The sequence below is a fragment of the Symsagittifera roscoffensis genome, chromosome 7, assembly GCF_963678635.1.
Source record: "Symsagittifera roscoffensis chromosome 7, txSymRosc1.1, whole genome shotgun sequence".
Classification (NCBI taxonomy): domain Eukaryota; kingdom Metazoa; phylum Xenacoelomorpha; order Acoela; family Convolutidae; genus Symsagittifera; species Symsagittifera roscoffensis.
Window position 1 is genome coordinate 59,659,488 of NC_087068.1, and position 13,165 is coordinate 59,672,652.

The 13,165-nt window shown below is 37.9% G+C and overlaps 1 protein-coding gene across 1 annotated transcript in view; it reads right to left on the bottom strand.

Annotated features, from left to right (window-relative positions):
* LOC134850881 (WASH complex subunit 5-like) overlaps nucleotides 1–13,165 on the bottom strand; it is a 127,709-nt gene that overhangs the window by 4,912 nt on the left and 109,632 nt on the right. Inside the window, exons 13-14 of the mRNA XM_063866643.1 lie at nucleotides 12,309–12,457; nucleotides 9,361–9,581 (exon numbers count right to left, since the gene is read on the bottom strand). Coding sequence (XP_063722713.1) covers nucleotides 9,361–9,581; nucleotides 12,309–12,457 — 370 coding nt within the window. The remainder of the gene's footprint in view (nucleotides 1–9,360; nucleotides 9,582–12,308; nucleotides 12,458–13,165) is intronic.

Below are 13,165 nucleotides of genomic sequence, written 5' to 3' on the forward strand. Positions count from 1 at the left end.
ATGGGAAAAGTGCACATTTTTGACTCATAATATAATGGCTAGGACTTAAAGTCGATGCAAAAGGGACGACACCACTCATACAGAAATCTAGAAATCTGACGCTATCAGAAATCTGAAAGAACCAAGCTGTATCAAAGATATAAGATCACTAATGGGATCGATTAACCAATTCAACAAATTTATACCAAATTGAGCGTCCTTATCAGCACCGTTTAGAGAACTTATGCAGAATAATAAACCATTTAGGTGGTCCACGGTGCACGCCGAGGCGTTTAATAAAATCAAGAAAGAAATCTGTAACACTGTAATGAATCACCGTTTTGATGTAAACCTGGACACTAGAGCGAAATGCGACGCATCACATTTAGGACTGGGCGCGTCCAATGAACAAGACCATCGGAGGATTTGGAAAACTGTAGCATTCGCTAGCAGATTCTTGAACGTAGCTGAACCAAAATATAGCACAAATGAACTCGAAATGCTGGGTCTAGTGTGGGCATCAGATCATTTTAAAAACTTCTGATTGGGCAAACAATTCTTCATCTTAACAGATCATAAAGCTTTAATTGGAGCGCTGAAAGACGACAAATACGCAAAAACGGCCCAATCACATCTCACCCGTTGGGCGGACAAATTACTACCATTCGACTTTACTGTCGAACAATTGCCGGGCAAGGACATGGGATTTGTCGACTACTTATCTCGACACCTATCGGGTGAACCCGTACCAGTTTCCCTCGACGACGAGAAATTTGTTATCGGTTCGCTAAACCAAAGTAGTACTCTCCTAGGTTTTGATCATTTGATGCCTAGAAATTCTTGGCCGCAAATAAGAAATAAATTCGCTCAGCAAGTCTTAGCGCATGACGTCATACATTGCAATACGGTTGCCCAGTCGATAGATCACATGACCAGTCAAGAAATAGAACGTGAGAAACGAATTGTGAACGCCGCTGAAACTTTCCAAGCTATCGTTAACCACTCTAAAATTTCAGTGTGCCAAAATTTACGTTCACGAACGGAAAACTGCGATCCATCTTGCAAAATTATCGATTTTTCAACTAATTATAAAACTCTGAAAGATATGGCCGAACAATTTGAACTAACTGAACAACTTGAACATTCCAATATTGATAACATGAATACTTTAACACCAAGTACTAGCAACCCATCGGGTAATCCCGCGGAAATAACACCTAGTAAGGGAAAAAGCTCGAAAACAGTTAAAATTAACATATTTCCAATCACGTGGCCTGAAATATTTGATTCGAAATTTATGTCTCTATTATCTAAACAGGACCTGGTATTAAAAAAAATCATGAAAGCAATTGAGGAACACCGCAAACAAGATATTACACAATTGAGAAATTACTATGAATCTTATATTAATAATTTACACGTCAGCGGAGGATGTCTCTATTCCGACGACCGATTAGTTATCCCGGCATGCTTGAGATCGACAATGCTTCATAGATTACATGAAGCCCACCCAGGCCAGTTCGCGATGAAAAGCCTGGCAACTCAATATATATGGTGGCCAAAAATTTACCGCGAGATCCAAGTTCACGGCGAAAACTGCATCGAGTGCGTGAAAGCAGGTAAAAATTTGAAACCTCTCCCAAACCATAATAACCTCGAAGAACTCCCAACGATCGAAGAACCAAATCAAGAAATGGAATTAGACTTTGCCGGTCCGTTACCGTTAACATCGGGAACAAAAAAATACATATTGGTATGTGTGGACAGATTTTCCAAATTCCCATCGGCACAAATAACATCGAGCACATCGGCTTAATCAATCATAAATTTTCTTAGCAAATACATAGCTCTACATGGGATACCTAGAACTATTAGAACGGATCAGGGATCAGGCTTTATCTCTAAAGAAGTTAGAGAATTTTGTCTCGAACATAACATAAAGGTATTATTTAGCCCGGTGGGTGACCATAGAGCTACGGGATTGGTCGAACGTTTAATTAGAATCATTAAATAAAGGCTCTTAGTCATGGCACAAGAACACCAAAAACCGTCGCTAGAAACCGCACTACTGAAGATTATAAAATGTCTAAGAAATGTAGCGCAACAGTCGTTAAACTGCTCCCCCTTCGAAGCACACTTTGGTAGATCACCAAGTACTATCTGGCATAACTTAGTCAAGTCACCATCCTCAAATAACCTTGATTAGTACAAAACCTTATTATGTATAGATAAAGGCAGAAAATTCATGAGTCGGGAAAGAAGACACGACTGGGACACTCCCGACGATATTGAAGATGGAGATCTGGACGATAACTCATCTTCGTCAGATGATATCTCTAATGCACTAGCGCTGGTTCTCCCGTTAAAGTTCTCTCCCGCGCCGAAAAGAGAGATGCTCTAGGCATCAAAAACTCCGTGTTGAGCAACCCGCCGGGTAAGACCACTATATATAGAAAAGTTCAGGATAGATGGACAGTAAGGGAGTTAGACCGCACAGTTACACTGAAAAATGGAAAATTAATACGTAAATCTGATTTAGCCATTTAAAGACAACCTGCTCCGAAGAAGGCTAGCCCGAGAAAGAGAGACCAATTAGTAAAATTTTACGCAACCAAGGGACCGAGGAAAATCATGAAAGCCCAAAGAAACGTCGGTTTTAGAAGTTCAAAGGCGACCCAAAAGAAAAGAAACCTTCAGAACAAATTCGAAAAGCTGGATATTGCGAGGCGGAAAGCTGAGAAGAATAGTTCGAGAGAGACACTCCTGAGAGAGGAGGAAGAACAACGGAAACGGTTGAGGTTTCCCATTGGCCTCAAAAGTGACCATGAGTCAAGCCCGCCGGGCAAACTTTACTATTCCAGAATTAGTAAAATGAAAGCAGAGCGACGAATCCTTCCGTGGAAACATTATCAGATGACGATTCAAGTGACCTAATCTCGCTAAAAGAATTAAACACTAAAACTATAATCGATCTAGAAAACCAAACGGAACGCTCACCACAAGATCAAGCAGACCTTAAAGTTGAAATCCCGAATCAGACTGAACCTAAAATAGAAAAGGCAGAGATCCCACTGATCGATCTGAACTCAGGCGATAATAGTCAGTCCCGCACCTAACCCCGCCGCTCATCTTCCTGGACAGCCATGAAGAAGTAGAGACAAGCAACAAAGGGATACCAAATTACTCGGAGAATCCCGGAGCAGAACAAACCGAAAGGAATGCTAAACCGGACTCAATAGCTGAAATGGAAAATCAACTAAAAGATCCGGCCTCTACCAAGATAAAAGCTAAACCGTCTGGCACGGCTAAAAGGAAGGCCTCGTCACCAGTGAAATCACCTCCTTCTAAAAAAACTGCCTGACACTTATGCTCGACACAACACTAGACCCATGAGATCTAGACAACCTCCGACGATGTTGGGGGAGAGAGTGTTTACCAGCCTAGTAGACAAATCGGACGAGAGGCCAGATGAACATGCACTTCATCGAGCTCACACCTCTCCTTATTGCTCAACGATCGAAGCGACCACTACCGAATTGGAAAGCCACCAAATCGACGTAGTATACCTACCCCCCCCCCCCCCCCCCCGACGACATCTTCGACATCGCATCCAACGACAGTTTACTTATCTGAAGAAAGACCTGAGCAGTCGAGTGATGTAAAGTTCCTCGTATCACCCTCCCAAAGTATCTCACCCAGGAAGGTTCAACTCAGCCCTGAGCTTCGGACGACACAATTCCACCCATCGGGCCTTCCTTCCGAATCAATTGAGGCAACATCAACACCGACCGTATTCGATCCAGACTGGTTAAATACCCCTTCTATCATTTGGGCGATAGAACTTCTTGGACGACCAATGACGCTCGACGAACTGAGAAGGTGGACAAATTATCGAGCCGCAAACCGGGATGCCTTTTAGACCCCACTGAGGAGTAGTAACAACACACATTAAAACTAAAACTTTTGAAAAACTTGTATTCTATAGTTTTCAGTAAATTTAGCACTGTCCTCGATATGAGCTTTGGTACCTTTGCCTTGTGATGCAATTCTTCGCAGATAAGATAACCCTTCGGCTGGACTAGTATACTAAGGATACTGATCTATTGAAGAGTAGCGTACTAATTCTTAGTCGCTTTAGCCATCAACATCGAGCAGTACAATTATTTATCTAATTAAATTATTATTTGACCCATCGGGTACTATCGTGGGGTAAACTCATCATCTTACCATTCAGGTGCTAACGTCCTACCCATCGGGCGCTAACCTGGGGCTTTCCCGACGAGGCTACCCCACCCCTGAGCCAGAACATTTTTTTTTGCGTGCCGAAAGTATATGCTATAGCTAAAATTTCGCGGGGAATGTCAAATGTGATATCTTATTGTCGACATTTTAACCTTTAAGTTATACTCAATTATGATCATACTTATTTAAATACCTGCCAAAAGCGCAACGGCTTTTGGCAGAACTAGTGTCCGATCATTAATCTTTATTGATACGTAACCAATTCTGTGCAACTAATTCTTAATTCTTAACTCAACCTTTTTATTTAACTCGGTTTTATCCTAACTTTTTAACAGTTTGCTTGCCGGGGAGGATGGGGGGGTTATTCTCATGATGGAGTGACTGAATGATGGAAAACTTCCAAACTTTCAACCATCCCGAATCCTTAGAAGTTGACTTGAAGCAGCACAGCAAAGTTTTGGGGTCTTATGCACTAAACGGCTCAAAATTACGAAAATAGTCGCTCGGAAATTGAAAACACTCAATCAACAAACAAATACCTCAGTTATAACATAATATACGAAGAAAGTTTCTGGGGCGCGTCAGAAGTGAGCAATTTCTTTGATAATTTGGGCAAATGGATTACAGCTTTTAATTAAATTTTGACGCTCTCTCCACTAAAATTCGCAGAGATACGAGTCCGCTTGGCTTCATGCCGTACCACAGTGACGCTTATTTCACATTTTTGCATTTCTCCACTAAGATTCTATAAGAGTCATATGGCAAAATGTGAACGGGTTGAGAAAATTTTGGCTATGATTTACAGATTCACGATGAAAACCCTCATTTAAGAAGCCATAAGCTTTGCATTTGTCCTAGCAAATCAGCGTTCCGGGACATTTTGACTGACGTATGACAGGGATAAGGGTAGCGGAAGAGCGATCAGGGACGGCATATAGAAAACTTCTCTTTGATTCGCGGCAATAACCCCCCAAAACCCATTGTTCTGGGTATCCGACCAATGTTATTTTTCGACGCGAAAATAAACTTTCATCAATTTTGACAATTTTACCCTCCCCCCAATAACAGTACGCTTTTCAAGAAGGGCCATAGCACATATTTATCTCATAAAAGAACTCCAATCAAAGGTTGAATAAACACCTATTTCAAGCTCTATTTCGCAAAATTTAACACTGGAGAGCTCATAGGCCCATGAAAAGATGAATAAAATAATATCGTCAAGTGGTAGATGGGTTGAAATTGAGAAAATTTCAAGTGGTTGAAATTTCCTTGATTTCTCAGAGATTTTTTGAATACCCAATTCTGATTGGCTAAAAAGAAGTGAAAATAAATTTCATAACATTCGGTCCCTTCATGATGAGAGACGCCAGCTTCGCTTACAATAACCAAACTAATAAGCACAACTTTGGTTTGATTCGGTTTTCGAGTATGATTTAATTACGCTTGGTTGTATAACTTGAAATTACTTATGTTGAATGAAGGTTTATGAACCAATGATTTTCAAATTTTCAGTTGTGACCGGTCGACAGGTGACCCAACCTGTAAAAAAATTTGACCACTTGGGGCAGGTCAATTCGAGAAAAAAGTGACCGGTTTCCATCCCTGCTCTATACAACAAAAAAAGTTGCATATGCACCCTCACCAGAAGGTTTAAAATCTACCGATAAAAAGTCACGACATTTTCACATCTTACTGGAAAAAAGTCCGACAGGCACCTGGAAAAGAGTCAAGAAACCCAAAAAAGTGAATGACTTTTCTGAACTTTTTTCCTTTTGGCAAATTAATTTAAATTGAACTTGAACATAAATCTAAAACAACTCTAAGTCAACTTAAACATAAATCCGCAATATCTGAGCCCGAACAACTTTGAAACAAAACATAATCTAAGTAAGATAAACACACTTCGATCATTACCTCTTAATACAACAATCTTTAAAATTCATTCTACTTAAGTTAAATGAAGTTTAGAATTACAGCTTTTGCTTCATACTTATTAGTTTTACTCAAGTCGTCATAACAGATGGTCCATGAGAAGATTAAAAATTGCTCTATGGAAACTGAAAACATCAGATTCGATATGTGAAGCCTGAGTATCATCGCCAGCAGATAGCTGGAAAAGTCTCAAAAAACTCAAACCAAAAAAAAAAGATTGATTAATTTTTAATCATTTTTAAACGGTCGAATTTCCAAAATTTATATCACGTTAAACATTTTTCAATTTCAAAAAACTATGACCGACGCTTTGTTTATACAATTAACCCAATTTGAGAAAACTGGATCAACGGTTGATTTATCTTCTTTTTTGGACAGAAGAGCTTCATTTGCCGTTCGTGCAGCAAATGAATTGAAACTAACTTAGAAAGAACAAAGTCAACAGTGAAATAAAAAATTAGCAACTTTAAGACTGTTTCCTAAAAAACTGACACGACGTATTTTAGTGTCTCAATACGTTCAATCACACTTAATGACACTTAGACATCTCAGGATTCCGGTTTTGTAGCAGAAAAATATTACAATTGTGTCTTTTAGCATTTCGACATATTACTGTTGACCCACAATTGATTGAGAGGCTAAAAAAAGACGCTTAGTCTTTGGTTGAGCTTCCCGTATTAGGACATTTGTCCTAATGCGAGAAGACCAACCAAAGACTAAGCGTCTTTTTCACCTCTCAATCAATTGTGGGTCAATACAAAACAAGAATGCCGCTAAGTCGAAAAAAATTCGAAAATTTTGAACTAGGTAAATCGATAAGGCTAGTTTTGAAACAAGAACGAGCCAAGACAATAGAATATAAAACTAGCATAGAAGGAAAAATTATCACGCGGTAACAAAGCCAGAAATACCTTAGCAAAAACCCTTTAGGCCATTTTTCTCTAAATTATCGAGTCGCCCACACCCTCAAACAAACAAACAAACACACACAAACAAACTTACTCACGCGTCAAATGAAACACTATGCCCATATAACAATGGCCGATACAAACACACTCACATACAAACTATTCACGCATCAAATGAAACACTATGCGGCCACTATGCCCATATAACAATGAATGGCCGAAACCTATTAAACCCAAAAAAGGAAAATAAAAAAAAACGAAGCCGAAAAAATTTTTAGGACTATTGAAAAATTATTAAATTCGCTCACCCTCAAAACACATACACAGCTCGTGCAACGACAAAATATGCGTCATAACGCCGATGCAAAATAGGCTAAATCCTAGCAAGCCGAAAAAAAAACGAAAAGAAAAAAACAAAAAAAGTCAAAAAAATTTTAAGACTATTAGGAAGTTATTAAACCCCCTCGCCCTTAAAACACAGACACGCACAAGCAAACTTTTTTCTCCCATTGAAAGGCGCAAAATGAGACCATTAAACCGATATAACATAGGCCGAAACTTATCAAGCCGAAAAAAATTATTGTCATGAAAAACTTGAACTATAATTTCTATTAAGATTTCAGCTTTTTGTGCGATCTTGAAACTACTCAAATTTAGGCCACTAAGCCGATATAAAATAGGCCCGAGCCTATTAACCCAAAAAAGACAAGAAAACAATTTTAACAAATCGAGTCGGAAAAAGCACAACCAATATAAGAAGAAAATTTTGAAAAGCGCCGATATTCAAAAGAACAAACTCAATCATGCTTGATATTTACAACCGAGAGGAGTACTAATTGCAATGAGCACAAAGAAAAGAGGATTTGCAAACAGAATTTGTGAAGAAGTCCAGATGTGAGTCCTGTAGACAAAGTTGTTAACGAGAAAAAGTCTAGCACCCGATTGCAATACCCTTGCTATCGCAATGGTGATTACACTTGTCAACAAAAATCTATCAAGATCAGAAACAAAAAAAAACATAGGCAACAGGGAATCGGCAAGGAGTCAAAGAACGCAAGTAAACAGAAAAACACGAGAAATTTATTTGTTTTTTTGAAAAACTTTAACTATCGAAATTCAAAGAAAAATATTATGCCCTTAAAGCTCTTAGAATTTTAAGAACAATTCAATATTTGGTATTTTTTTGGTTAAAATAACCCGATTTGAAACAATTGAAATAATAGCTTAGGTTTTTGTTCAGCTGGGAAATATGAAAATTAAAGTTTAATTTCTAAACTAGATTTCGATCAAATTTTTTGTGAACTATACACTTTTGCTGTCGATAATGGAGTTTACCTTTCTTTTAACAAAGGAAAAGAACTGAGTTTTAAAAAAGCGCGAACAAATTTTAGGACTTTTTTCTGAAAAAAAAACAAAAGAGCACAAGACTTGAAGAATAAGAGTCTTGTCCGGACGAAACGCACAAGACTTGAAATTTAAAACACATTTTTTTCAAAATGGGTTCTTTTTAAGTTAAAAAACGCTGAAAGAGTTAGCTCAGAATTGCAGTAGAATTAATATGGTGCAATTTGTTTTGCACATTCTGGCCTCAAATTCTACCCCAAAAAAGATTATTTTCGACTTTTCAGTCAATAAAAATAACGTACCCAGTCAATCACTGACAAAACTACATCAAAGTGAGCCTCTCACGCAAGAGCAAAAAAGTTAATGCGCCTATAATGTTTCGCGTATAATAGTTGTAAAATAAAAAATTGGTGGTTTACATAGAAAAAATGACATTTTTGTCTATCAAATAAAATGGATTAATTCTAACAATTTTTGGATATTAAACCCTTCTTACATTTTTGGGGCTAAGCAATATGCTCATGTTCATTTAAGTTTGTCAGTAATTGACTCGGTAGTTTTGGCGTAATTGTCGATTGATCTTTGGCCGCTACTTGCCATTGCTACATTTAATGTTAACGATCTGACTGACTTGTTAATTGGTTTGGGTCTTCTGAAAAAAAACCAGGTCTGCTGAGCAACCTAGCACCCTCAGGACTAATTCTGGGACAATTACAAAAACATACCGAGTTTCCACTGAAGGTCGTCAGATTAACTTGAAATTTTTTAATGCTATCAATCAATCAATGGCAAAAGCACATTTTATTCTTCTTAAATTAGTGGCTATTTTTGCTCCAAATACACAGAGGACCTTATTGTGTCAAATACAGCCCAATTCGACTGGAACGGTGAGCAAATTGGCGAAATATTTGAGGGGGGAATTGTGCAATCCATATATGGCGGTGATTGAGTTAACCTTGTCCTGTATGAAGTTGGAAGCTCTCTCCAGCCTCTTCTGGAGCATGAAGGAGAAGAATCTGTCGATGAGGGCCAGTCCAATGGGGCCGATGCCATCCACCACCTTCTGCAGCAGCACAGTGTCCATCACAGGCTCCCGACTCTTCAGATCGAACCACGCCCCACTCTGCTCAATGTACACTGTGCTGCTGAAGTCTGTCACGCGCAACATCTCACGACCTAAATCAGTGTACTGTGCTGTGTAGTCACAAGAGGGTCCACTGGACGGGATCAGGCAGGGGGGGGGGGGGGGGGGCAACCACCCTTCTCCCCCTCAACTCTAGCTGCAAAATTTTATCAGAAGGGTCCACATTTGGTACTATTTTACGCAAGCCACTTTTCGTTGACCAGCTCTATTAATTTCTACAATATATAGTAATATTTCAGTTACAAATGTTACAACGCTTCGCTACGCCTGTGCCAAACTAACTCGCACATTTTTGTTATTGTTCCAACCATTGAAAATGGAGAGGAACTTTATAATCGGGTGTCTTCTTGCTTTTGGATTTCCACGCAAAATCAGATACCACAAACCATCATCGCACTGGGTTGAGTGATATACCATATAAAAGCCTTTTCAGCCATGATTCAAACGACGTAAAAAAATTTCAAAGCTCTCCCAGTTTCGACAAAACCGGTTTGAAATTTTTGATTTTTCGTCTAATTTCGAGCGAGTCATCAGGCTTACATTAACTTATTTATGCTTAACTTAAGCCTTGAAAATTTAATTTCACGCAAATAAATTTATTTACTGAAGTTTTAAGCGCCCTCTTAGAAATCAAAAACTTCAAAATTTTGAAAACTTAAAAAAATGAAAACTTGTCTTTTAAACCAACATAATTAAAGCCGATAGCTAATAGGCTGAAAATCAACCAAAAAAAATCGGGGTAATCTTTTGGAAACATATACATGTACTGCCCACATAATATTCACGAAGGCCATTTAGGAAGTGAATGCAAGGTGATATACGAAATTGAAAAACTAAACCGAGAGCTTAATAGACAACCATAAAGCAATGCCCAGACAATGCAATACGAGATAAGTTTCGGAAGAAGACTTACCAAGCGCTAAAAATCCCTAAAATACATGAGCAGAAACTGTTCCAAAAGATTCAAAAAGTTATTAGGCATAGCCACTCACCCACAAAACTTACTCACCCGCGCACAAAAAATTCTTTCGCTCATCAAACGGCGCAATATGAGGTCACTAAACCAATATAACATAGGCCGAAACCTATTAAGCCGAAAACAAAGGAACAAAAAAAGAAATTTTAAAAAATCAACAAAGGTAAAATTTTAAATTACAATCAACATAAAAAACAAACTTCGAATAGGACGGATATTTAAAACACTAACATGTTCAAAATATATCTGTTGCATGAATTTTAACAGAAAGAACCAGGAGATAAATGAGTGAAGGAGATGAGTCCTGTTAAAACGTTTTTTAAGAGAAAATTTTTTGTACCCGTTCGCAATACTCTGGCTGTTGAAAATAAAAAACACAACAATCAAAAATCTATTTAGTTATATTAGATACAAAAACTTAAGCGATGCAACGAGAAGCTAACACACATATCAGACAAAACAAAAGATTGGAAAATTTAGAAACTTGAAAAATGAAACTATCTTTTTAGCTAGGTTTACGTTGGTTTTTCTTGTCTTTTTTCTTCAAAAACTGTTTTCCAATTTGAATATTTTGCTATGACCGACAAAAATGCCTAAGCTCTATTTTTTCGTTCAGATTCTTTTATCACGCCACGCCAAAAAACGACATTAATTTGAAAAAAAAAATTAAATTTTTTAAGACTGGTAGGAACATTATGTGCTATTTGCACAGTAACCGGCTATCCTTGTTAATTTCTGAGTTCACTTTTATTCATAAATTCTGCGACCCAAAAACTAAAATCAAAACTTCAATTTGCTCAAACAATTCTACACATTTACTTATAGAACTGTATATTAAAGCTAGAACTATAAAGTTCTCAACTAAAATTAGCTAAACAACCGGAACTACCTGACATTTCTTCCAACAAAATGCAAACTCTCGAGAAATCGAGAGCAAGCAAAAGCGGTCATGCAATAAAAAAAACTTCGCAGAAAAATATTTACTAGCAACAAAAAATTGTCAGTCGAACAAATGCCAATAGAAACTAAATACCACATATAGCAAACAGGAAAGGAGGACCACTAAAAACCAACAAAAACGCAAAAAAATCAAAGTGTTGTCTGGAATGATGTTCTATTTGCGGAAAACACGTCCAAAAACACAATCAACGGCTTTATAATGGAAACTCGCAAGAAACTATTGAGCGGAAGTTGAGCCGACAAAACCTGGGTAAATTCCCGTTGAACCGAAAAAAATGTTGCCATGAAAAACGTTGAACTATAAAATCTATTCAAAACTTTTAACATTTGCTATTCGGAGGGGGGGGGGGGCTTAAAAAATATGGCTCCCTTCAAACAGTCGTCCAAAATTAGTCTGTTAAGCCCATAAAATATAAGCCGAAATCATTTGGGCCGATCTGAAATATTTACGCGAAAAATTAACAAATTATTACAAATTGCGGGAGTAAATCAAAATATAATCAACTGACAGTAGGAAAAGAGTAATAAATGCAATGAAACTGAAACAAAAACTGACTTGTTTTTTGAAGAGCCTTCAATTTTTTTGCAAATAGATGGTGTTAAAAGCTCTTTGAATTTGTAGAACAATGTATGATGGACACTTTTTTGTTAAAATAACCCAATTTGAGAAAACTGGATCAAAAGGCAAAACTTTTATTTCGCTGACAAATCTGATACTTAATTTATATTTTCAAAATTAGATGTCGATCACGTTTTTCATGACCTGTTGCACCCGATATGTGGATATGTGTGGGTGAGGTTCGCCTGACAGTTAGACACTGACCTAGTCTTCCCACGAATGTGACCGAGTCCTGGTCTGTCGGAGGGTATTTGGGGATGGGGATGGTGGAGGACTGGAACTGACTGTCCTGGTCTGAGATCTTCACCCGTAGAAACACATTACACTCTCGCTCCACGTTGTAGTGCATCACTCTAAATTATAAAAAGAATAGCATTGCTTTTAGTTCTCTCTTAAGTTGTGACCAATGGCTGCTTTACCGAATATCACAAGCATAGCAGATAGAGAATCGTTAAACTCAAAGACTGAACACAGAGACAGCCCGTTTTTGTCATAAAAAATTTGTAAAAATTGCATGAAAACCTAAAAGGTCAGGAACAGCATCATGCTACAAACAGCATTCATGCTACAAAAAAGCCGAACTTTCAAGAAAGTCCTTTCTGCGGGAACTAAGCCGGTAAAAAGAAGCATGCAGACAAAAATCTCAATTCGCAGAAAAATAAAAAGTCCCGAATGGAATCAAACTCCCCGGGTTTAAAGTTAAGACAACAACCTAGAAGAAAGCTGAACCTTCAACAAAATCAGCCAACAAAAATAAACAGACGGACGGACGATAGTCCGAAAGAGCAGAAAAAACTCAATTTTGCGAGAAAAAAAACAGGTCCTGGCCGGGTTTGAACCACAAACCTTTGCCATCTCAAGCAGATGTCTCACCTCTACATCATATGCGCCAGATGGTTGAGTCAATTTGAATTTATAATAAATAAAGTATATGAGTGAATCCAGGAGACGAATACTGTGAACAAATTTATTAGGGAGAAAAGTCTAGTACCCGATTGCAATACCCTTGCTTATCGCAAGGAGAAAAATGGCCAACAGACAGGTCTTAAAAAATAAGAAGA